The sequence below is a fragment of the Meleagris gallopavo genome, chromosome 12 (genome assembly GCF_905368555.1).
Source record: "Meleagris gallopavo chromosome 12, MGAL_WU_HG_1.1, whole genome shotgun sequence".
NCBI classification, from domain to species: Eukaryota; Metazoa; Chordata; class Aves; order Galliformes; family Phasianidae; genus Meleagris; species Meleagris gallopavo.
This window is the reverse complement of record NC_139415.1, coordinates 890,111-911,464: the sequence shown is the minus strand read 5'-3', so window position 1 is coordinate 911,464 and position 21,354 is coordinate 890,111. Positions and strand designations below refer to the sequence as shown.

Here is a 21,354-nt window from a genome sequence, read left to right as displayed (position 1 = left end):
TACTGGAGGGCGGACTGCTGGTGCGAAGGGATCGAGCTCAGCGGCTCCGCTTAGCCACCAATGGGAACGCGGGGGGGGGGCGGGGCTAGACGGCGGGACACCAATGAGAGGGCGGCGTGGCGCCGCGAGGCATGACGGCGCCGGGCAGCGCGGGGCCGCCGGGCAGGTAGGGGCCGCGGGCCGGGACGCGGGTTCGGAACCCGCGGCGGGAGCGGGACGGAGGCGCGGGGCCGGGGCCGCTCCCCGGGAACCGGGGAGGGCGGGCGGCCCTCGGCCCGTCCAGGGCGGCGGCGGGGCGCGAGGCGAGCGCGGAAGGTCACGGCACCGCTCCGTGCGGCCCTGAAGAGATCCCCGCGTCCTCGAGGCGCCGAGCGGCAGCCCCGGCCGAGCGCGGCCCCTTTCCCCTTTCTGTCCGCCCGGCGCTGCCCTCGGGCGGCGGAACGACGGGCGGCGCGCGGCCGCGGGACGGGGCTCACGGGCTGTTCCCGCAGCGCCGCGCCGATGCACGAGCGGGCCGCCCCCCCGAGGAGCCCCCAGCCCATGCCGGGCCGCGAGAGGCTGCAGGCGGCGTCCAGGGAGCGCAGCGCGGAGGCCCCGGACGGCAGGTGAGTGCCGGCTGCCTTCTCCCGTCCCGTCCCGTCCCGTCCCGTCCCGTCGCGGCGAGCCGGCCCCCGCGCTGAGCCGCGCCTTCCTCTGCCCGCAGCCTCGAGGCCCTGAAGGAGGAGGACATCAAGAAGTGCCAGAGGGAAGCGGTAAGTCACTGCGCGGCTTCGAACCCGAGAGCGCCACGGGAGCGGAGCTCCGCGCTGGGCTCTGCGGGGGCTGAAAACAGAGCTAAATGTTAGTTGCGAGCGCATCCTGCCGCTCCCCATGGAGCCCGTCTGGTTCTTTGCGTTGTGCTGAAGGTAAAGTTTTTCTCCTCACCTACAACCCAAAGTGATAGGGGAACAGAAAGGAGCTGAGGACAGCTCTCCCCGTTGGGTTTGGTGCTTTGAGAACGTTGCAGGAAGCACCCAGCTGGCACACAGCCGTGTTCTCACACAGCAACACCCCGGGGCTCAGGGCTGCCCAAGCAGACCTGGACCGACCTTGCTGTATGCGCTGGGAGCACGGATGTGCAGGCACGGTGCCACCAAACCTTCTCCAGCTGGCATCGTGACGCGGGAGATCAGCCCGGTAATCCAAAGCCACGCCAAGCGGGTGGACATCTGGAGCGTGTCCTGTTCCCGCAGCAAGGAGAGTGCTTGGGTGCAGCACAAGCCAGCATCCAGGTGCACTGTGTGCCTGCAGCTGTGGGGCAGCGGGTTCTTAGGGCTGCCCCACTTTGGCTTGGCTCTGTGCTTGGCGGGGAGCAGCTCCCTGTCCCAGAGCAGATATATTTAGCAAAATATTTTGCTGATTATTCAGAGGAATCTGGGAGGGCTGTGAGCGCCAGGCAGGCTGCCAGGGAACTGGGTGCTTCTCCTGTTGTGTTGGGGCTGAGGGCGGCAGGGTGATGGGAGGTGTCTGGCCTGCCCCCAGGTGATGCTCAGCCTGATCCTCTTTGAGCCGCACTGATCCGGTGGCAAGGTGCAGGGGTGACCTTGGTGCAGGGCTGTGCTGCGTTTCTCCCTGCCCGCTGTCTCCCTCGGGTCTTTGCCTGGATTGCAACTGTGCCACGAGCGCTGGCGGAGGGGCAGGGGGCAAAAACCTGCCTGCGCAGCCTGAGTGGATTTAGTGCAAGTCACTGAGCTTCTGCCGTGCTTTTAGCTTAAATTGATCATTATTTGAGCACCTTGAGGTCTGCACTGCTGCCGAGCTGCCCACCGCTCCTGCCGCCGTGCAGCAAGGAGGGACCGCAACACAGACTGCCATGGCACGGCGCGACGGGCGAAAAGCAAGTGTGGCAATGCCTGCGGGCAGAAGGGAGAAACATCCATCAGCAGCGTAACTGCTGCGGTGGAGAGCGAGTGGAGGCTCAGCAGCTCTTTAGATAGCTCGTAGCTACCAGTGGGAATGTTTGTGGGATCCTCGTCCTGAGCTGCTCAGAGCTGGCTGCTGGTGTCCTCTCCCCAGTGCTCCTATCTGCTCCTCCTCCTCCTCACTGTTTTGCTCTGCTCTCTTCTAGGCTGCCAGCAAGTACAACTCCCAGTACCACAAGCTGTTCAAGGACATCCCGACGGAGGAGAGCGTGCTGAAAGGTGGGCAGTGTGGTGCGGTGCGGGGCGGGAGGTGTGGAGCTCCTGGGCTCTGACACAGCTCTGCTCCGCAGTCTGCTCCTGTGCGCTGCAGAGGGACATCCTCATCCAGGGACGGCTTTACATCTCTCCCAACTGGCTCTGCTTCTACGCCAACCTCTTCGGGAAGGACATTAAGGTAATGTGGTGCCCAGCGCAGCCCTTCCCCCATGTCCACTGCTCCATCCCAAAGAGGTCACTGCAGCACACCTCACCCTTCCCATGAGCCACTGACGTTCCCTCCAGTGCTTTGCACTGAATCCAGCTGTGCCTCTTCCTCTGGTGACCTGCAGACTCTGCCTGGGAGAGCCAACTACTGCTTTGGAGCAGGATTCCCCCAGGCAGAACCTGGCTTGAAGGGAGATGAAAACTTCCAGAGGATTCTGGAGGTGGTGTGAGTCTCTTCTGGCATTTCTGCTTGATTTACGCTGATGTTCCCCACTAATGTTGTGGCTGACGGGGATCTTTGAGGGAAGCGACTTCCTTTCAAGCTGGGCTGCGGAACTGCATTATTTATGTCGGCAGCTTGAAACAAATCTATCTGCGGAGGCACAGCACATCGCTCACCGGGCTGAGCGCATTGCAGCTCTGCAGATTGCATCCTGACTGGTTTTTAACTGCTGCCCTGCTTGCAGGAGTTCTTGCAGTGAGCTTTTGGGATGCACCGTGTTTATGTTGAATGGTGGTTTCCCTGTGTTCTCGCAGTTTTGGTCAGGCAGAAACCGACTGCAAGCTGAGATTAACGTTGGGGGGTTGCCATGACCTTTAATGAAAACAAAGCAGTCTCTCGGAAGCGCCAGCTCTCCACGTAACTCTCCTTGCCTTCCCAAAGTAATTGCACGCCCCGTGTGCTTTGCCTGCAGGTCGTGATCCCCGTGGTCTCTGTGCAGCTCATCAAGAAGCACAAGACGGCGCGGCTGCTGCCCAACGGGCTGGCCATCACCACCACTGCCAGCAGGAAGGTATTGCAGTGTCAGGGCCTTCCGTCCTGCTGGGCTGCTGGGGAACTGAGCACAGCTCTGTGCTGGCAGCTGGCCAGGGCAAACGTGGAGTTCTGCTTTTGTTTCTGTATTTCACTTTGTTTCTGTCCGATGCAAACACTGAGCGAAACTCGTCTGAGCTCAGCCAATCCCTGCCAGGCTCTGATAAACCTTTAAACTTCTTACAGCCGAGGAGGGAATAAACTCGGGCCACAATTAAGCTGGCACAGAACTTGGTTAATGGGCTGAGTGTGAGCTGTGGCTGAGCTCTTAGCATGCGCTGCATGTTGCCTCCTGAAATGTGCTGACGTAGCCCTGCTGGGTGCCCTGTGCCCGCTCCTGGCAGCGCTCTGCGGCGGCACCGTGGCACAGCGTGGGCTCTGGGCTGCTCAACCCAGCTGCCCCTTTGCAGCCCTTCTGCACTGCTGAGGTGATGTGAGCTGCTGTCCCTGGCATCTTTCTGGTCACTCCAGGTGCCGCTCAGAGCCACGGGGAGCAAAACTGGTCCTGAAAAAATCTGCCCCAAGCTTGAGCAGGCTGCAAAAGTAGAGCTGAGGAGCTGAGCAGAGAGGTGGTGTGGGGAGGGCAGGGGGACATGGCTCCCGTGGGGGCAGATTTGAGGGCAGGATGTCTCTGCCTGCCCTGTGGATGGGGAACCGGTGCTTAAAAACTCCTGGGCACGTCAGTCTGTTTTCTGGTTTGGAGGCAGGATTGAGGTCAGGGCGGAAGGGAGCCCCTCCCATTGCCTTCTCTCTCTCTTGCAGTACATCTTTGTGTCGCTGATCTCCCGTGACAGCGTGTACGATGTGCTGCGGAGGGTCTGCACACACCTGCAGGTAATGCTGTGCGTGGCTCCCATCCCGCTCTGCCTGTTTTCCATCCCAGCATCCCGGTCCCGGTCGTGTTTCTTGCTTGGGTGTGCTGTTGAGCTTCATAGAGCCAGTTCTGCCCTCAGCATCTCAGCAGGATGTGACCTGTCCTGTCCCTGGGGTGTCACGCAGTGTCCTGTCCCTGTGACCTGTTCTGTGATCTGTGACCTGGGTCACAGATGAGAGGGACAGAGCCCTCGGAGTTCCTGTACTCGCCCTTGCAGGGTGTGGAGAGGCAGTGTTTATAATCTGGTTGCTATTCCTGTTCCACCACTATGCGCACTGCTGACTTTTCCCCAGATTTCCTTACCCGCATAGTGGAAAAAAATGCCACAAAGTAAAAAATTTGAATTAAAAAGCCTTATATGACGAGGAAACCCATCGCTCCTCAGGCTGGAGCAGAAAGGTGCTGCAAGCTCTCCTGCCTTTGAAGCATGTGGAAAGCGGTGCTGGAGCTGCTCCCTGTATTCCTGTTTTCCCTCTCTACGGTTCATCTCCTGTGTTGTGTAGGGTTTTTGGGGAAATGGAAAGCAGCCCTGTCAGATCACAAAATCGTTTGAGTCAAAAGAGACCCTTAAAGTCTGTCAGTGCAACCCCCTGCAATGAACAGGGACACCCACAGCTCCATCAGGTGCTCAGAAGCCCCCCCAGCATGACCTGGGTGTCTGCAGGAACGGGGCAGCACCGCCTCTCTGAGCATTGTATGCCAGGTTGCAAGCATTAAAGCAGCTCCTTTGCATGACAGCACACTGGTTGAAAATCTCAGAATCTAATTCTGTAACTCCCATTGGAGCAAGAAGAGGGAAGGCAGTCTAATCCCTCTTGTTCTCTCTCCAGGTTTCAAGTAAGAAGAGCCTGAGCCTGAAGGAGCTGACAGAGGAGCCCGATGCCATGTCCCTGGTAAGGGTCAGGATTCTCTGGAGGCTGAGGGCTCTGTCACGATGCTTTAAAAGCAAAGGCCAAAGTGTGGGAGGTGTGTAGCCAGTGCAGCACTGTCACCCCCAGACACTCCCTGGGGCTCGCTGATGGATGCACAGCTTCTGATCGGTGTGCAAAGTGCCTCTGCTCTCACTGTGGTCTCCTGATCTGATGCAGTTCGCAGCTGCCAGCACTGATAATATGCTGGGTGACTGAATCAGCCAAAAGAAGGGGACGAAAGCCCACTTGTTTTGTCGTGGCTGATGCTCAAGGATCTGCTGCAGCTGGTGCTGGTCCTGGTGCGTGGCTTTGGGGGTGCTCACAGTATCACTGAGCCACCGTGGGGCTGTGCTGCAGTAGGGTTGGGGGATCTGGGCTGTCAGCGTTGGATCCCTGGATGCTGAAGCAGGGCTGGTGCCAGTGACTACAGGATAGGCCATGTGGGCTCTACGTGACTCTCTGCTAAAACACGTGCAAGGAGAGCGCTTCTTTGTGGCTCAAGGAGTGCCTGGGGGTGTTTGGTGGCACTGTTCACCTGGGGATCCCCGCAGGAGGTGATTGTCCCTGAGGGCAAGTGGAGGAAGGTGTCACCTGCCTCGCTGTCCCTGTCCCTGCCTGATGCTGACTACCAGTGCATCCACCGGACCTCTGTCAGCAGCCTCAGCGCCAAGGAGAGCTTCACCTCTGAGGAGCCGCTGGCCTCAGGTGAGGGCTGTGCCTGTGTGGGGATGCTGGGCAGGAGGAGCTGGGCACGCTGGGCTGGAAGAGATGGGTATGGTAGGCAGGAGGTGGAGATGCCAGGCTGAAGGAGTAGGGCACGCTAGGCAGGAGGAGGTGGAGATGCCAGGCAGGAGGAGCTTGGGACACTGGGCAGAAGCTGTCCATGCTGACTCCTCTCACCTTGCAGAAAGTGCGATAAACACAGAGGAGGAGCTGGAGGCAGAGCAGGGCTGCGTGGCAGAGCTGAGACCCTCCGACTACCAGCTCCTCAAGATCTTCATCGTGCTGTAAGTGTGCTGGGGGAGGCGGGATGGGGATGCAGGATGCACGTGAGCATTGTAACTGTTCCTCCCACCCAGGATCTGCCTGCTGGTCGTGTCCTCCTCCTACCTGGCATTCCGCATCTTCCGCCTGGAGCAGCAGCTCTGCTCCCTCAACCGGGACTACCTCTCCCGCGGGCACAGGAGGTGAGGGACCATCAGGGCGGTGCGAGCCGGGGGATATTTTGAGACAGAGCAGTTTTCCCCAGCCACTCACTCTGCTCTTCCACAGGTGACCGTCACTCTGGCACAGGACAAGGACCAGGCGGTAGCACTTTGTGTACAGAGCCAGAGAGGCTGGAGCTGTCTTCCAGCCGAACCCTGTGACTTGCACGTGGCCCGGCGTCCCCTCGGCCGTAACATGGGACCAAACTCTCCTCTCCTGCTCCCTGCAGGACCATCCGCTGGCTCGTGGCCATGGCTGCCAACTCCCTGCCAATCCCTTTCCTCCCTGGCACACCGGGGGACGATGGCTTGGGGGAACACAAGCCTCCCTTTAAGACTTGCTGCTAAAAAGATCACTGGTTTGTATTCCAGATGAGGGTTTTCTTGCTCAGAATGACCCGAGGCTCACTGTGAGCCCTGTGACACGTGGATGGGCTGCTTCTGCCCTGTGTGAAGCTGGCACAGGTGCAGCTGCACTGCTCTTTGTTTCTCTCTGTGACCCCCTCTTCCACCCAGACACCGCAGGCATGGGGGGTGCTATGCTCCCCTGAGCCCCTCCTTCCTGGAGCAAAGGGGCACACAAAGCACTTTAGGGTCCTCCACAACGGGCGTCCTTGCTGGGGCCCCTGCCTGGGAATGGTGCTGGACCAAGGCTTCGTTAGCCCCGCTCGCCTCGTTAAGATGTCCCAAAAGGCCTGGCTGAGAACAGCCAGGGTCATGTTGTGTCCGTACGTTTGTCAGCCTTTGTCACCATGCGGAGCCATTTGTTGGAACCCTTCCCCTGAGCTCATACGTCCGGTGCTGCGGTGTGCTGGGGAGATAGGGGATACCTGTGCGATTTCTCTGTTGTATTTTTCCTGTTTTTCGGGAACTAAAAGTGCTGATGGGGCCAAATCCCTGAGCCCTGGGGAAGAGCTGGCTGCCCGGCTCGAGGCTGTGAACGTATTTTAAATGATAATAAATGGTGATTTTTCTAGCAGTGCTGTGAGCATCCTGGTGTCGATGCCGGGGTTGCAGCGGGACGCTTGGTGCTCGTGTGCCTGGCTGTGTCCTCTGGGTGCACGGAGTGAGGACATGGCTGTGTGAGGCCTGTCCTGGCTTTGTGCTGAGGTGCTCCTGGCTGTCCCTGTGCCATGGCTGGGGATGGTGGTGTCCCTTTGGAAAGATGTCTCCAGCCCCGTGTCACCACCTCTGCCTGGCCAGGAGGTACCGTGTGGTGCTCCGAGTCCTTCCTCCAACGCCGAGTGAATGCCACAAAGGGTCTGTAGGGATCTGGACAGGTCCCCCAGCGTTTGCCTCTCTAAATGATGCGGCCAGGACAGATTTTGGGGGAACCCGGGGCGGAAGGTGCCAGGGACGAATTCTACGCCAGGTGGCAGCAAAGGCTGCGGGATCGGTGCTGCGGCGGCTTGGGGACAGCGGCCGGGAGAGACGGGCTGAGCCGCCTTCCTCCTCCTCCTCCTCCAGCAGCCCCGGCCCTCGTTCCCTGCCGGCGTGACGCTGACCCTGGGTCACGTTTTTGGGATGCAGTACGAATGTGACAAAGCGGGATGACGCCTCATCAGCTCTGTTTTAGGGGGATTCAGCGACTCAAAGCAGTTCTCTGTGCGGTGCCGAGCTCTCCCTGGGATTACTTCCTTGTATTGTGCAGTTCTGGCTGATTTTAGCTCAGCGGGGGGCATGTTTGGGGACTGAACTCAAGGCAAATGGTTTCGTCTTGGGTAGAAGAAGAGCAAAGTAGGAAGTACGTAACCATCTCTCACTGCTGCTAAGCAAAAAGCAAACCCACGTTTTGGGTTGTGTTGTTTCCCAGCCCTGAAGGTGAGGTGCCCAGCCGGAGCCGCAGGGCACAGCCCGCTCTGCAAACACAGTGCAGCAGTACACGTGTGCTCATGCGGTGGTGAGGTAAGGTGTGCGCGTGGGCACTCCAAGCATAACCCTCCCAAGGCTCTGTAGAAATTTCTTCCGTGTCCCAGCACTGGAAATTGGCCTCTCCTCGTTTCTGCAGTCTTCCATACAGCTTTGCAGGGAAGGCTTAGGATTTCTCTAATTAGAAGATGTTGGTGCTTGACCTCTCGATGTTGCTTGTTGCCCAAAAACGAGTTTTAGAGGTTTGCTATTATTTCATCTTGTGTGCCCAGCTCGGTGTTTGCACCGCAGTACCACCTGTAGGCTCCTCATTCCCCCAGGTTGGGGTGCTGTTCCCCTAGGCCTGGGCTTCCTTCTGCTGGAAGCTGGTTGTTTTCTCCTCCAGGTGTTTGCCTGCCTGCTCTGTGCCTGTTTGCTCTTGATGACGCCCAGGATGCTCCTATTTGCTTTTCTTTATGTAAAGAAACACCACGTAAAAGCTCGGGGTGCACCAACCCTCCTTGGCAGCTTGGCCATTTTCGACAGCCCGGCCCTCCTTACAGGACAGAGGCGACTCAGGAGGCAGCTGTGTGTCACAGCCTTCAGACAGGCTCTGCAGGAGCCTCTCTCCCATCACCTCCTGTCCTCGTGTCCCCTAGCAGTGCCTGGTCACAGCCTCCGCTCTGCCCACTCTGCTCTAAATCCCCCTCTAAAGCAATGCTTCAATCACACCATGCAGTTCCTGTGCTTGCTGCAGTGCCTCTTTGCTTTAGCAGCTGCAGGAGCAGTGCCTGGGAAGAGGAGGACTTCAGCAGCAAGTCAAAGCCCCCAGTATGGTGCACAGGAACACATGGTGGGACAGCTGTGCCGTTAGGTGCTCGTGTAAATACCACAACTCAGTCAAGAGTAGCGTTTACTTTAAGTTTTATTTGTGGCTCCCCCAAGAAAGAAAGGACCCAGGAGTTTTATTCCTTCATCCACTCCTCCTACTTGAGTACAGACGGGGAGTTAACGCCATCGCAGCAGACAGAAGTATTTGTTGGCATTAAACACACAGCTCATCTGCAACGTCTCTGAGAAGCGACTGCACTGCGGGGTGCAGAGGTGTCACACCTGGGGAACGGTGCTGGGTGGGCCATGTAGGACCTATGCTCCCAAGGAAATTCCCTCAGCAAGGGATTTGATGCTGCTTTGGGGTTTTTGGATCCATCCGAGCAGTGGAGGTGATTTTCCAGGGAGGAAAGCCGCAAGCTGCCAGCTGCTCACCTTTGGTAATGACTCGGAGCCCCATTCTGATTGTGTGTTTGGAGCAGTCTGTCAGGCTGCATCTACTTACCTTTCTTGAAAACAAGGGGAGCTGAAGACATTTATGCCCCACACTACAGCTGGCCGTCGCCATGCTCTGCTGGTGCTGCAAACGGGATGTGCGGGGAGGTGCAGGTTAAAGGAACTGCTCTGCCTTTTCAAGGATTGTTTTTAACCTGGATTTCCTCAATCCCGTTGGCACCCATGTGTTCTGAGTGTGGCAGTCATGAGAGAAGGGTATTAGGGACCAACATCTCAAACTTCAAGGAGACTGTTATCTTTGGCTTTTATACCTCAAATTCTACCTCTTTGTTGTCCTTGTTTTTTTTTGTTTTGTTTTTTTAAATTGGAGTAATACAAAACCTGTTTTTGTGCTACAGAAAGCACAGCAAACGATAATGAGGGTTGGGAAATGGTGCAGCACCCTCCCCCAAAATGGAGATGACCTAAAATCATGAAGAAAAAAAAAAAAAGACTTCAAAGACAGAGCATCACTTTCCATTTCAATTAAGCTTTCTTTCCTAGGAGTTGTTTTCCCAGCTTCCTATTCACCTCTTCATCTTCCAGCAGCTCAGAGCCAGGCTTTAATTTGTAATCAGAGCAAGCAGGGTGGAGAAGGAGGAAAAAAAAAAAGGAAGAAAAAAGAAAAAAATAAAGCTACCTTCATACAGGCAAGGAGCAGCTATCTGTAGAACACTGATTTTTGCCCCATTCTGTAATGCACTGTAGCATTTCCTTTTGAGTCTGACCACTGGACATCTCACTATCAAGTGTATGGGGGAACTCCAGCATTGCTGCTGCAAACACCCAGAGCTGGAGCTGCAGATGAGGGCTGTCCACAATAAAGCATTCTGTGTTTGGTTTTAACAGGCATTGCTAAACCAGGCAGAAGCAGTAATGCCCCCAGCTAATTAAAGCCACCTAATGAGGGTGCGTTGCTTGCTGGGCAAGGCTGAAGAAGTCTCTTTAGCACCCCATTTTGCCACAGCAATGAGTGTAAAAATCAGCACGGATAGGGAGACTTATTTGAAAGCCAAGTGACTTCATTGGTGGGAAGCTGAAAGGCCGGTGACTTCCAGAGGAGACTAAGGCTTTGTGAGGAGGGCACTGTGGGTTGGGACCGTGCTGAAGGAGTTACATTCTTCTTGAGGGGAAAAATCCTGAGCGTGGGCACCTCCCTCAGGCGCTGAGAGCGGTGACTTGAGAGCACCCAGATCACTTCTGTGAGAGCTTGGTAATGAGAGCTTTCCACTCGCTTCTTTTCTGTGTGATGTAGGAAGGGGTGAGGAGCTGTAGCAGAGGTTCTTGCTGTTCCCTGAAGTACCCTTGGCACAGAGCCTCGGTGTTGCAGATCACATACATCCCGCAGTCATAGCTGTTCTGCTGGGCCGGCGCCTTCTCCTCCACGAAGGTTGCTTTGCCTCCTTTCTTCTCCAGGAAGGCCTCCAGTTTCCCTGCCACTTGCTTGGCATGGACAGAGTTGCACTTGCTGTGGGAATCGTAGTGGGCGAAGCACTTTTTGTCCCTGAAGTAAACCAATAAACTCCAGTGGGTGCCCCCTGCTGCCTGGTTGGAGTTATCATTGATGGGCAGGAACACCAGCTTCTTGTGGAACAGGTCCAGTGGCTGAAGGAATATGGCTATTTCTTCCTGACTAAGGGCACATTTGATGAACTGAGCCACTTCGGGGCTGATAAAGCAGATCTGATCGCTAAATTCTTGGAACTGGTCGCTGGCAAAGTACTCAAAGGCAAAGCCAATGATGTGATCGTTGAGCCAGTTTGGAGGATCCAGCAGGGCAACGTCTGACTGCCTCAGCAAGCTATCCATGTAGCTGAGAACCACAGGGTCCATCCTGCACCCGATGGGGCCACCACGCTCCAGGAAACTTCAGAAGCTGGAAAACAGAAAGGGTAGAAGAGGAATTATACAATGAGACCACACATTTGACAAGATATCGTGCCACAAACATCCCACGTTCCTCCTCAGCAGGCAGCCAGCAGCAGAGCGAGTCTCCCAGAGCAGTATTTGAAGGATCAACACGGGCAGCATCTGCCAGGTGCGAGCTGAGAGGCGCGCTGTGCGACGGGCTGAGCCGGGCTCTGGGAGCAGCACCGATTTCACGGCAGCAATTTTCACCTGTGGGCGATCTCAGAGCAATTCTGGTTAGAGGTGCAGCACGGTGCGGCAGTCACTGTGATCCCTGCAGCCCTGCTGTCTGTGAGGGCTTCCCGAGGGCTGGCATCAGCACGGCCGTGCGCTCCCTCAGCACGAGGCCTGCTGCAGGATGAGCAAAGCGGCGGTGATCACGGGGAAGTGAAGCCAGACAGAGTGACAGACAGCAGCGCAGTGCTGTGGGGACTGCCGGGGCAATTCCCTCGGCTTCCTGCGTGGGATTTCGGTAATTCGTGTACCAGCGAGGCAGGAAAGTCCACCAAACACCCGTCACCAAAGCAAGGCACGCCAAAGGTAAGCGTTCTGCTGGTTACTGTAAGCTTCCTGGATTTTAATTAGAAATCACGTTGCCCAAGCGTGCTGTGATGTGGCGATCTGTAAGACGGAAGGGCGCAGCGCATCAGACGTCCCGGCCCTGTGTGGCACATGACGCAGTTCTGCCTTACAAGCAAGCCTCACACCGCCTTCCTGCCGCCTTCGTTCCCAACGGCAGGACGCGCCGGAGCGGCCGGGCGGAAGGCTGAGGCCAGGCCCTCACGGCCGCATGACGCCCCGCGCCGCCCGTCCCGCCCCGCCCGCCCGCCGTGCCCTCAGCGCCCGCCGCCCCGCGCCCTTCAGCGCGCCGCTCCTCACCTGCCGCCTCATCGCCCGGTCGCCGGGCGCCGCCGTAAAGCAGCGCGCCGGGGTAACGCGAGCCGGGCGGGGCGGGGCGGGGCGGGGCGGGGCGGGGCGGGGCGGGGCAAGGCGAGGGGGCGGGACCGACTCCTCCCCCACCCTCTCCCCGCCCTCCCCCCTCCATCCCCGTGGCGGCGCGCGCCTCAGAGCGGCGCGCGGGCAGCGGGCGGGCAACGCGAGCCGCCCCCCCTCGACCCCCCCCCTCAACCCCCCGCCCTGCTGCCCGATCCCACCCGCGGCGCGCGCCGGGACCAGGTGAGCACCGAGCGCTGAGGGCTGGAGAGGGGTGAGGGGTGCGGGATGAGGGGGGCACCGCGGTACCCCCGCCCCGGCGCGGCCTTTGTTGCGAGCAGGGGGCGGCGGGGAGCGGTCCCCGCGGTCTGACAGCCGCCATCTGCGCCGGGAGCGGGGCGAGGCGGTCCGTGTCCGCCGCGGGGAACGGCCGCGTCGCGGCGGGCGGCGGCCCCGCTCCGAGCACCGCGGCTCCGCGCCCCCGTCCTGCCTCTGCTCCGTCCGAGCCGCTCGGCGCTGCGCCGGGCGGGGACCGCGGGCGGCCTCGGGGCTGCGGTGCGTCCCTGCATCTGCACCGCGCGTCCGTATGCGGCCCTCTGCCTTCATCCGTGTATCTGTATGCAGTCCTGTACCTCCTCTATTCACCCCCGTACCTCCTCTGTTTAGCCCTCTATATTCCCTCCCGTGTCTGTATTCCCCCCGTGTCGATATTCCTCCCGTGCCTTCTGCATCCTCCCCTCTTTGCCCCTCCGTCTGCAAGCAGCCCTTTATCTGTGTACCCACCCTGTGCGGCCCTTTTGCCCCTGTTCTCCCATCCCTGTGTCACCCTCTGCCCCCCCACTTTCTGGAGGCACTCCGGGCACCGTCTCTTTCTGGAATTTTCCAAAATCCAGGAGGAACGGAACGCTCCCTCCTTCCCTGCCACCAGCAATCCCCGCTGTCCCTGCCCAGCGCTGTGCTTCGCAGGTGTCACTGGCAGGGAGCTGACAGCATAGACAGGCGGTGGGAGCCACATCCCATAGCGGCGATGGCAGAGGTTTGCTTCGCCTCGCCTCGCTCCTGGCCCTGCTTTTCTCTGCCGGTCTGCGAGGCTTTGGTGCGGGCTGCATGGGGCTGGCAGAACCGAGCAGTGTGACACACGGCCCATCAGCTTTTGTCCCCTGGTCCGCCGACTCGGCGCGATGCTGGTGGTGCAGCGGTGAGGATGGGGTGTTGGATTAACAACCCGCGGGCAGGCACTGCGCCTGTGTTCCATGCCGATTTGTGGCAGCCTCAGCTGCCGTCTCTCACGCTGAAACTGAGCTTCCATCTCTCACGTTCTGCCGAACACCTAAATGTCATTTTCCTGAGTTATCGTGGCCATTTTGGTGAGCATTCAGCCCTTTTGCAAGAAAACCTCTGAGAATGTCAAGCATGCGAGGTCAGGCGCCTGGGAAACATGAAACCCGGGGTTACCTGTGCAGCCTCAGCGCTGCCCATTTCGAGGTGCGGCTGCACCGGTGCTTCTCATTGCCTGCCTGTGGATTTCCCCAGGGATGGTCTCCAGCTCCCCAGGATCCCGGTAGGGATCCTCCGACTCACCAGGGAGTCAACAGGGGGAGTGCTGTGAGCACAGGGAAGCACCACTTCTCATCCCCTGCACTGCTCCCACTGCCTGGCACCGCACCCACTGAGGAGCAGGGCCAGCCCTTGCAGCTCTGAGACCACCCCATCTTCCTGAAGTTTTAGCTGCCAGGTGTTAGAAAAGCATTCATTTTGCAGTGAGTGCAATCCGAAAGCCGTTTGTTGGGTTTGGAGTGGTGTTTTCTCAGTGGGCACAGCGAAAAGCGCGTGTCTGGTTAGGAGGATGACTTCTGGCAAGGTCTTGTACTTGTCCAAACCGTTGGGTGTAATTGCTGTAAATGTACATTTATCAGGGGGAAGGAGCATTGTTGAGCCTTGCTGTTGAAGCATCCTAGCTGGTTTGATGGGATTTATAGATTCTTGCTCCCAGCTCTTTTATAACTAACACAGAATTGCAGCTCCTTATGCATATGAAGCCCTCGAGCAGCGCTGTCGTGAACCGAGTGCTGCAGGAGGGCTGCTGGCTGCTGCAGGAGCCCAGGAGCTGCTTGGGGGGCTGGGCTGTCCACTGTCAGGCCGACAGCAGTGAGTAGTGCTGCTGGTGGGTCAGGGCTGGACTCGGTGTCAGGAGCTCTTATCGTGGAGGTTTAAAAGAGCTGCCTGATTTTCTCAGGCTGCGGTCCTGCATGCCTACATTTGCCTAACTCCCTCTTAAGCAAACGGGATTTCTCTCTTTTCTGAAAGTAAATGTGGCTTAAAGTTTGCAAATTTGATACTTTCTCAAGCATTCCTTCAGGCAAGAGCAGGATAATGAGAGATTTTTGCCTGTGTCTGGAAGGCTCCTGGCTCCGAGGAGCAGCCCGCGGGTTGCTGCACTTCCTGCTACGTGTTGGCGTTTGCAGACGCTGTGCTGCGCTCTCAGGTTCGGTGGCTGTGATGGCTGTGAGGGGGAATGCAGAGCATCACCGCTGTGTCCCCACTGGGGCTGCGACTGCAGATGTTTGTTTGGCTGCTTGTAAAATTTGTCTGTAGGTTTGGGTAGGTGTTTGGAAGCACAGGTGTCCGGGACTTAGCTGTGTAAACTGTGAGACTCCTGACAGATGATGATAAAAAGGGAAATGCTATAGGTTTTGCTTTCTCTGCTGGACTGAGTATTGTCTTGTATTGCTGCTGTGTTTGGCAGGCCGAGCATCACGGTGTTACGTTTCTTGCTTGTGTGATTGCAGTGAGTGCTTTAACTTCTGTACCTGGGAAGTCAAAAATCTAAAAGTAAGCTCAGCAAACCGCACATCCTCAGAAAACATTCCAAAAGAGAACGTCTCCTGGCAGAAAGTAGTCTTTAGCACTGAACTGATTGCTCTGTCTTCAAATGCCAGCTCTGTTAGCTGTCCGCAGGGAGGAATCACCTAGCAGGTACCTATGGAAAGCTCTTACAGGTGAGTGAGAACTGTGAGAAATGCTTTTTGTGTTTAAACCACAAGCTCGATGCTGCCCAATTGTGTATTGCTGTTTCTAGATGTTTTTCCTTTACAGTGAAGCCACTGCTCCAAAATCCTGCTCATGCAGTTGCTGGTTTGTGTTGGTCATCCTTAACACTTCAGGTGGCAGTGGGAGGGGAAACGACATATCTGGGCTCCATGGTTCGGATGAAGTGTCTGAGGAGAGCGGGGTTATCCCTGACCTTGGTCAGGAAGCTTCGATGAGAGCGCATGGTTCTGCTCGGTGCCCGCAGGTCCGTGATGCTGGCACCACGCTGTCCTGATGCCATTAAGCCGATCCAGCTGCCGGCTTCTGCTGAAAGCAGATCTGAGCAGGCTGCAGTTAATGGCCGAGGGAAAGGAGATCGCTCTCAGTTGGATCAGCTCTCCGGTACTGACTTGCTCAGCAACCTGGTGGTGTCCACTGTCAGTTGCTTTTAGGGAATTCGAAGGGCACTGTGGAGCACTTAGCTTTGTCATAGATGGGGCTGGGTCTTGTGCCAAGCCCATCTTCCACTAAGGAGGAAAAACCTCCAAGTGAGAATTGGCTCCAAGTTTCCTGGGTTCCTTTGGTTTCCTCCTGAAGGCTGTCGTTAATCATCAGGCCAGGCCCTTTTGATGAAGCGGGCTGGGCTTTAGGATGGGATGCGCAGAGGCTGTGGGGCACCGCTGCTGGCTCACGTGCTGCCTGGTGGGCTGCAAGGGGATTAGTGGCAACTTGTGCACTTGCATTTTCTGGTTTTCATTCTGCTTTTGTGACCGACAGCCTGAGCGAAGCCTTTGAAATGGAATGGGACGAGTGCTGCAAGATGAGAAAGCCTTTACTCATGTTAAAAACAGCAACAACAACAAAGAAAAATATCTATGGACTTCTCTGTCAGTTATGAATCTCATTGCTGATTTCTCACCTTGAATCACATCTGGTGCACTGCAAAATGACCTGTGCGCACTGTAGAGTCGCTCCCTCTCTGGATGCCTGTTTGCAGTCTGTGCTTCTATCTGTCAAGCACAGGTAATCTGACAGCCACAGGTAATCTGACAGCCTCCGTGCTGGCTTCTCATTGGAATTCTCACCGCTATATTCCATTGGTTGTGCTGAATGGCCTTTAGAAAGGAGCATGCTCCCAGGTACCGCGTGTCAACCAGTGGTGGCTGAGTGCTAATGGCAGTGGAGTGTCTAACACATCTTTGAAAAATTCTTGCATGGAAAAAAACGCACCACGCCAACCCACGTCATGAATACTTTTGATAGATGGCCAAGAATTCTTTTATTGTATTCCACATCTACATGTTGGTTTTGTTTTGAGTGATGAACTTAGAACAGTTAACTTAAAATATTTACTTTAGACAACTTCCGTGAGCCTACTGTTTTTTTTGTAGGTATGTAGACTGGAATACAACCCTCAATAACAGTGACATTTTTAGTTTTGCAAGACTTGTCTGAGGTAAGGAACGATTACGTTGGTTTGTGCTTGTTGGGTGTGTAGGACAACAACCTCCCCTGGAAGCAATTACTAAATGATTTAATTGTTGTGGAATGCTGTCCTATTAGGTGCAAAAAAAAAAAAAACAAAAAAACCAAAAAAAACGCCAAACCCAACCATCGAATGCAATAGATCATTAGAAATGTAGTGCTTGATTAAAAGGGTGTGAAACAACGTTTTAAGGCTTCGGAATTAGTGCTGTTGGAAGAATGATGTTCTGTTTGTAAATCATCCTTTTGGGGGTTTCTTTGAGGAATTAAGAGCTGTGCATGTGCACTGAAGGCTGCGTTCAGCCCCAGTTTGCCAATCGGTCAGCGAGCAGAGGGCAATTACGTCGGTTCTGTTGCTGCTCCCGGTGGTGAGGAGAGCTGAACAGCTCCTGTTTGAAGAGGGATTTTGGCAGACATCATTTAAACGCAGGACCATTGTTATTCTGTTCATTTTCATCAGGGAATAAAGATAGTGCTGGCTCAGGGCTTGCTGAAGCTGGAGGAGGATGCAGCAGAGAGGCAGCTGGCTCTGGATTTGGGCCATCTTGCAGTAACGTGAAACAGGGCAGTGAGCAACAAGAGCACACGCGTGCCGTGTTTTATGGCGAGACTGTTGCACCAATAATCCCTACAGGCACACACTTGCATTTTGTGTCAGGGGAGCAGACTGGTTCACCACGGCCATCGCCTCAGATAATCTCACCCAGAGATGCTTCCCCGTGCCCCGGAGCTTCGCTCGGAGATAGCAAGGCAGTGCAGGGCGGAGGTCAGGTCACGTTTGCTTGCTGCAGACAAATCCCTGAAAAAAGGGTTTGTTCTGTATGGGCCTTCTGTGGCTGGGCTCAGTACAGGCGTGTAGGCAGAGCCAGAAATGCTTGAAATAGGTCAGGTTGAGGCCAGTTTGTTGTTTGCTGGGGAACATGGGGGTTTCCTTGCCAGCTGAAGGTGGAAAGCTGCATGTTGCTAGTTGGGAACTTAATGCTGGTGCAGAATCTTAAGGATCTGACTAAAACACAAGCACAGTGAACTATCCAAAAGCAATTTGAGGAGTCTGTAGGTAGGATTTTCTGAACCAGAACTTTTTCTGCTGACTGTGCTACCCTCATCTCGTTCAACTTGGGGCAATTGTAAAATTCCCTGCAACGCAGGGCCTGTCTCAGGGCTGATGGTGGTGCTGCTCCAAACACATCTCTGAACTCATTGCTACATGCAGTGATTTGGTTAAGGAATTTATTAACCTTCAGCAGTATTATTTTTTCATGCAGGACTGTAATTGTAGCTCTAGGCAATAAATTACCAAGCAAGATTACTCGCAGCGATTGCCCATTGCTTACCCCTACCACTCTGTAGAAGTGCTGTGGATCTGTGTGTGTTGTTTCACGCTCAAATCCCTTTTTAATTACAAAATGGGAACAAAAAGCTTGCCTTTGAAAGTATTGTTTCTGAGCTCAGATTCACTGTACGTATATGAGCTCACGTTCTGTTCCTATCCCTCTGCCACCATTTATTTCATTTAAATACCTCTCCAGAGCCGTCACTACGCAGCTGCCGTGAACAATGCGATAAACACGAGGGAAAATAAATAGAACACCTCCAGTAAATGGAGGAAGAACAATGGAATAAAGGACGAAAAAAGGACCAATGAAGAGCATACCTTCTTGTAGTGCGAAGAATTCATTGCTTCGTCTCTTTGCTGAAAAGAAAGATGATCTGAAAACTGGAGCAGGGAAAGAAAGAGCATCATCTGTTGCAGAGCCGCTCGGCTGTTGGGGTTTTTGTGCTTTGTTAAGGTTTGCTGCTCATCAGTGCTGCTGCCCTCCTTGCATGTAAGTCCTCACGCTGCTCTTGTGTTTGGTTTGTCCAGGCACCTGTGGAAGTCGGGGTTACAGCTGAGGGAGAAGTTTCATGCAGCTGTTGTTGTGTGAAGGATGGCCCTGATGGCAGCTCTCTGGTGCTGAATATGGACAGCTTGCAATTATACATGAAAAACTCATCTAAGCCTCAAGTTAAAAGTAGCTCTGTGTCTGATGCTTGGTGGGAAGATTGCAATCTTGTCTCTTGCATTATGTTTATTTCTAGTAAAAGTGAAATCCTTGAAGGAGTGCTTCTTCATTCAAATAAAAAAGGGGCTTTTGAAATTAACACTCAACACGTAGATGTGGATTTAAATTGTTTTGGGTGCAGTTTTTCTGTGTGCTTTATGAGTTGAATCTACTTGAGCAGGGACTCAAAAAGCTTTTGGAGACTTTTGATCTGGGATGACTTTCTCTCCTTCTGTGCCGGTTTTCTGGGGGCATTAGGATATGTGCTTCTCTTGCAGGTATGCTGTTTGGGGGCAGAGGGGACAAGTATTTGAAAAACGTGAACAATTTTCCCTGAGTGAAGGATCATTACAGCTTTAGATCCCGCTGTTATTAATGACACTCCTGTCAGCTACGATTTAATTTTCTTAATGTCAGAATTCCTTCTTGCACAATACGCTTTTCTACATCTTGATATAACCTTTTCTCAGAGCCCTTGAGCTTCTTGATGTCTGGAGACATGGTGTGTCCAACAAGACTCTGTGGGATGAGCAGGAGGAGTGACCATTGCAGTGAAGTCATACCAGTGTTCCCATTGTAAAACATCATTTTCAGCTGCATGGGGATGTTGGAGTCGATTTTAAGATGGGGCTGAACGTATGCTTTCAATGAATAAGGAGTTCTTTTCATAGACTCACAGAATGGCTTGGGTTGGAAGGGACCTCAAGGATCATCAGCTCCACCCCCCCTGCCACATGCAGGGCCACCAACCGCCGTATCTAATACCAGACCAGGCTGCCCAGGGCCCCATCCAACCTGGCCTTGAACACCTCCAGGGATGGGGCTTCCACAACCTCTCTGGGCAGCTGTTCTGCTCTCTTGGTAAAGAACTTCCCTCCAATATCCAACCTAAGTCTTCCTTCCCTCAACTTAAAACCATTTCCTCTTGTCCTGCCATTATCTACCCTTGTAAAGAGTTGACTTCCCTCCTGTTTGTTGGCTCCTTTTAGGTACTGAAAGGCTGCAGTGAGGTCTCGTTCTTCTCCCATCATCCCTATCCCTCCATCCTCCCTCATCCCCTGTGTTCATTCATAGCCAAGGCTGTGTTGGGCCAAGGTATGTTAAGGTACAAGATTAGCAGATTTGCAAACCTAGATTGCAGAGTTACAAGCACAGAGACTTCTGAAGCAGGAGAGAGACAAAGGTGAGAATCTTCCCACTTGAGATGGAATTAGTACTTAGAAGCATGTCTTGTTTGATCATAGAGAAAAGTAGCTGGGTTCTGGCTCTCACTCTGTGAAAACTGAGCTGTGTAATTATAAAGGTTTTCATGGCGCGGGGCGAGCCTGAGTCTGGGCAGTGTGGGGCATTTTCCACTGGCAGTCCTTTAGGATTCCACTCTGTTCAATCTTCATGTTTCACAGTGCTAAAAACCTCATTTTGAAGTGAGTGAGTGCTGTGGGGTAATTATGGAAGTTAAAAAGCATATTTGTGTGCTATAGCTCAGAGACGCTCGAATAATAAATATTTTGCTTATGTGCTGATGAACTGGAAGAGGAGAATTTCATTCTCAGCTACCATTAGACAGCAAGCAGGCAGTGATGCTAATGCATCTTCAGAAAGTTCTGTGAGACAAAGTGCCCTGTGGTGCATTCTGTGTGCAGAATGATGGCAAAGGGATTGAAGTTGCCGAGTCCAGTGGGAAGATGGGAGCAGCAAGCTGAGTTAGCTCTTCGGTGCACCCATACCTGAACATAAAGAAAACATTGGTCAGCCTATTGTAGCAGCAAGGGGGGAAGTAAATACTCCTTCGTTGCTGATAAGACTATTTTTAAAAAATGTTTTATTGTCCTTCCTCATTCTCTACGTGCCTTCCAATTCCTCAAGCAAATAAGGTGTGGGTCCTCCTAGTGCCTTACTGGATGATAGCTGCATCATTCTCTGCACTTTATGTGTGTTCAAATATGAAGCATTGCATGTCATACGTATGTGAATTCAGTGCTAGTTGTGCAACTGGGTATTGCTTTGAGGTGAGCAGGTACTGTATTGCTTTGGCTCGCGTTCTTGGGAGGGATGCTCAGCAGATGTACATTGCAGGTGAAGTTTTTCTTTGGGTTGGCTGCCACATTTCACACTGGAAGGTGATGGAGGTGCATTCATTCTTGCTGGTTTTTTTTTGTTTTTTTTTCTTTCCACCTTTTTTTGTCTCAAAGTAGCTAGTATGCATGCTGATCTGGTCAAAGAATGTGAGCCAGTTGCTGTGGTCTGCAGGGTGGGGCTGCACAAGGTCTTGTTGCTGTTTGCTAGGCTGAGCTGGAAAGGGCTAATTATAGAGACAGACTGGGGAAGGAAGGGAACAGGGTCAATTAGAGCATCCAGCACAGTTTCCTTTAAATTACTAGTTGAGCTGGATAGATAAAACAATAAAGACACATGGAGTGAGATTTCAAATGCTCTTCTGGAGTCGTGTCAGCAACTACAGAAGATGATATTTGCAATTTTGGTTGGGTTTGTAAGTAAGGAACGTGTTGAATTAGTAGTTCTGTTACTAGCATTGCCAAGTGGAGCTGAGATGGTACTGCTGTTCCTTCAGTAGGGTTTGGAATAGCAGTAGC

The 21,354-nt window shown here is 54.3% G+C and overlaps 3 protein-coding genes across 13 annotated transcripts in view; 2 read left to right on the top strand and 1 right to left on the bottom strand.

The window, feature by feature from the left end:
• The first annotated feature begins 14 nt into the window (after nucleotides 1–14).
• GRAMD2A (GRAM domain containing 2A) lies at nucleotides 15–7,167 on the top strand. 3 transcript variants are annotated; one of them, XM_085234500.1, is made up of 12 exons: nucleotides 15–166; nucleotides 492–605; nucleotides 704–752; nucleotides 2,108–2,180; nucleotides 2,252–2,355; nucleotides 3,080–3,178; nucleotides 3,961–4,032; nucleotides 4,903–4,965; nucleotides 5,535–5,688; nucleotides 5,891–5,990; nucleotides 6,063–6,170; nucleotides 6,256–7,167. In XM_085234500.1, the coding sequence occupies exons 1-12, from the start codon at nucleotides 132–134 to the stop codon at nucleotides 6,257–6,259; spliced, it is 975 nt and encodes a 324-aa protein (XP_085090626.1). In that variant the 5' UTR covers nucleotides 15–131; the 3' UTR covers nucleotides 6,260–7,167. The 3 variants fall into 3 exon arrangements, with proteins under 3 accessions (XP_085090626.1, XP_085090627.1, XP_085090628.1); XM_085234501.1 differs by lacking the exon at nucleotides 6,256–7,167 and having other exon boundaries at nucleotides 6,063–6,174; XM_085234502.1 differs by lacking the exon at nucleotides 15–166 and having other exon boundaries at nucleotides 173–605.
• Nucleotides 7,168–8,943: 1,776 nt separating this feature from the next.
• SENP8 (SUMO peptidase family member, NEDD8 specific) lies at nucleotides 8,944–12,242 on the bottom strand. Its single transcript, XM_085234317.1, has 2 exons — nucleotides 12,150–12,242; nucleotides 8,944–11,238 (listed from the first exon to the last, which is right to left on the bottom strand). Exon 2 carries the CDS (start codon nucleotides 11,193–11,195, stop codon nucleotides 10,557–10,559), a length of 639 nt encoding a protein of 212 aa, XP_085090443.1. The 5' UTR covers nucleotides 11,196–11,238; nucleotides 12,150–12,242; the 3' UTR covers nucleotides 8,944–10,556.
• Nucleotides 12,243–12,344: 102 nt separating this feature from the next.
• The window catches only part of MYO9A (myosin IXA), a 166,143-nt gene continuing 157,133 nt past the window's right edge, over nucleotides 12,345–21,354 (top strand). For all 9 annotated transcript variants that reach the window (XM_085234313.1, XM_085234312.1, XM_085234311.1 and 6 more), the window contains exon 1: nucleotides 12,345–12,446. The gene's annotated coding sequence lies outside the window, so the exon portion shown is untranslated. The remainder of the gene's footprint in view (nucleotides 12,447–21,354) is intronic.

What these genes read in the sequence shown, in the direction of transcription:
- SENP8 (XM_085234317.1), bottom strand. Translation starts at nt 11,195, where the DNA reads ATGGACCCTGTGGTTCTCAGCTACATGGATAGCTTGCTGAGGCAGTCA.
- GRAMD2A (XM_085234500.1), top strand. Translation starts at nt 132, where the DNA reads ATGACGGCGCCGGGCAGCGCGGGGCCGCCGGGCAG. An exon ending in TCTTCGGGAAGGACATTAAG is followed by an intron (nt 2,356 to 3,079) that starts GTAATGTGGTGC and finishes CTTTGCCTGCAG; the next exon opens with GTCGTGATCCCCGTGGTCTC. An exon ending in GGGTCTGCACACACCTGCAG is followed by an intron (nt 4,033 to 4,902) that starts GTAATGCTGTGC and finishes TTCTCTCTCCAG; the next exon opens with GTTTCAAGTAAGAAGAGCCT.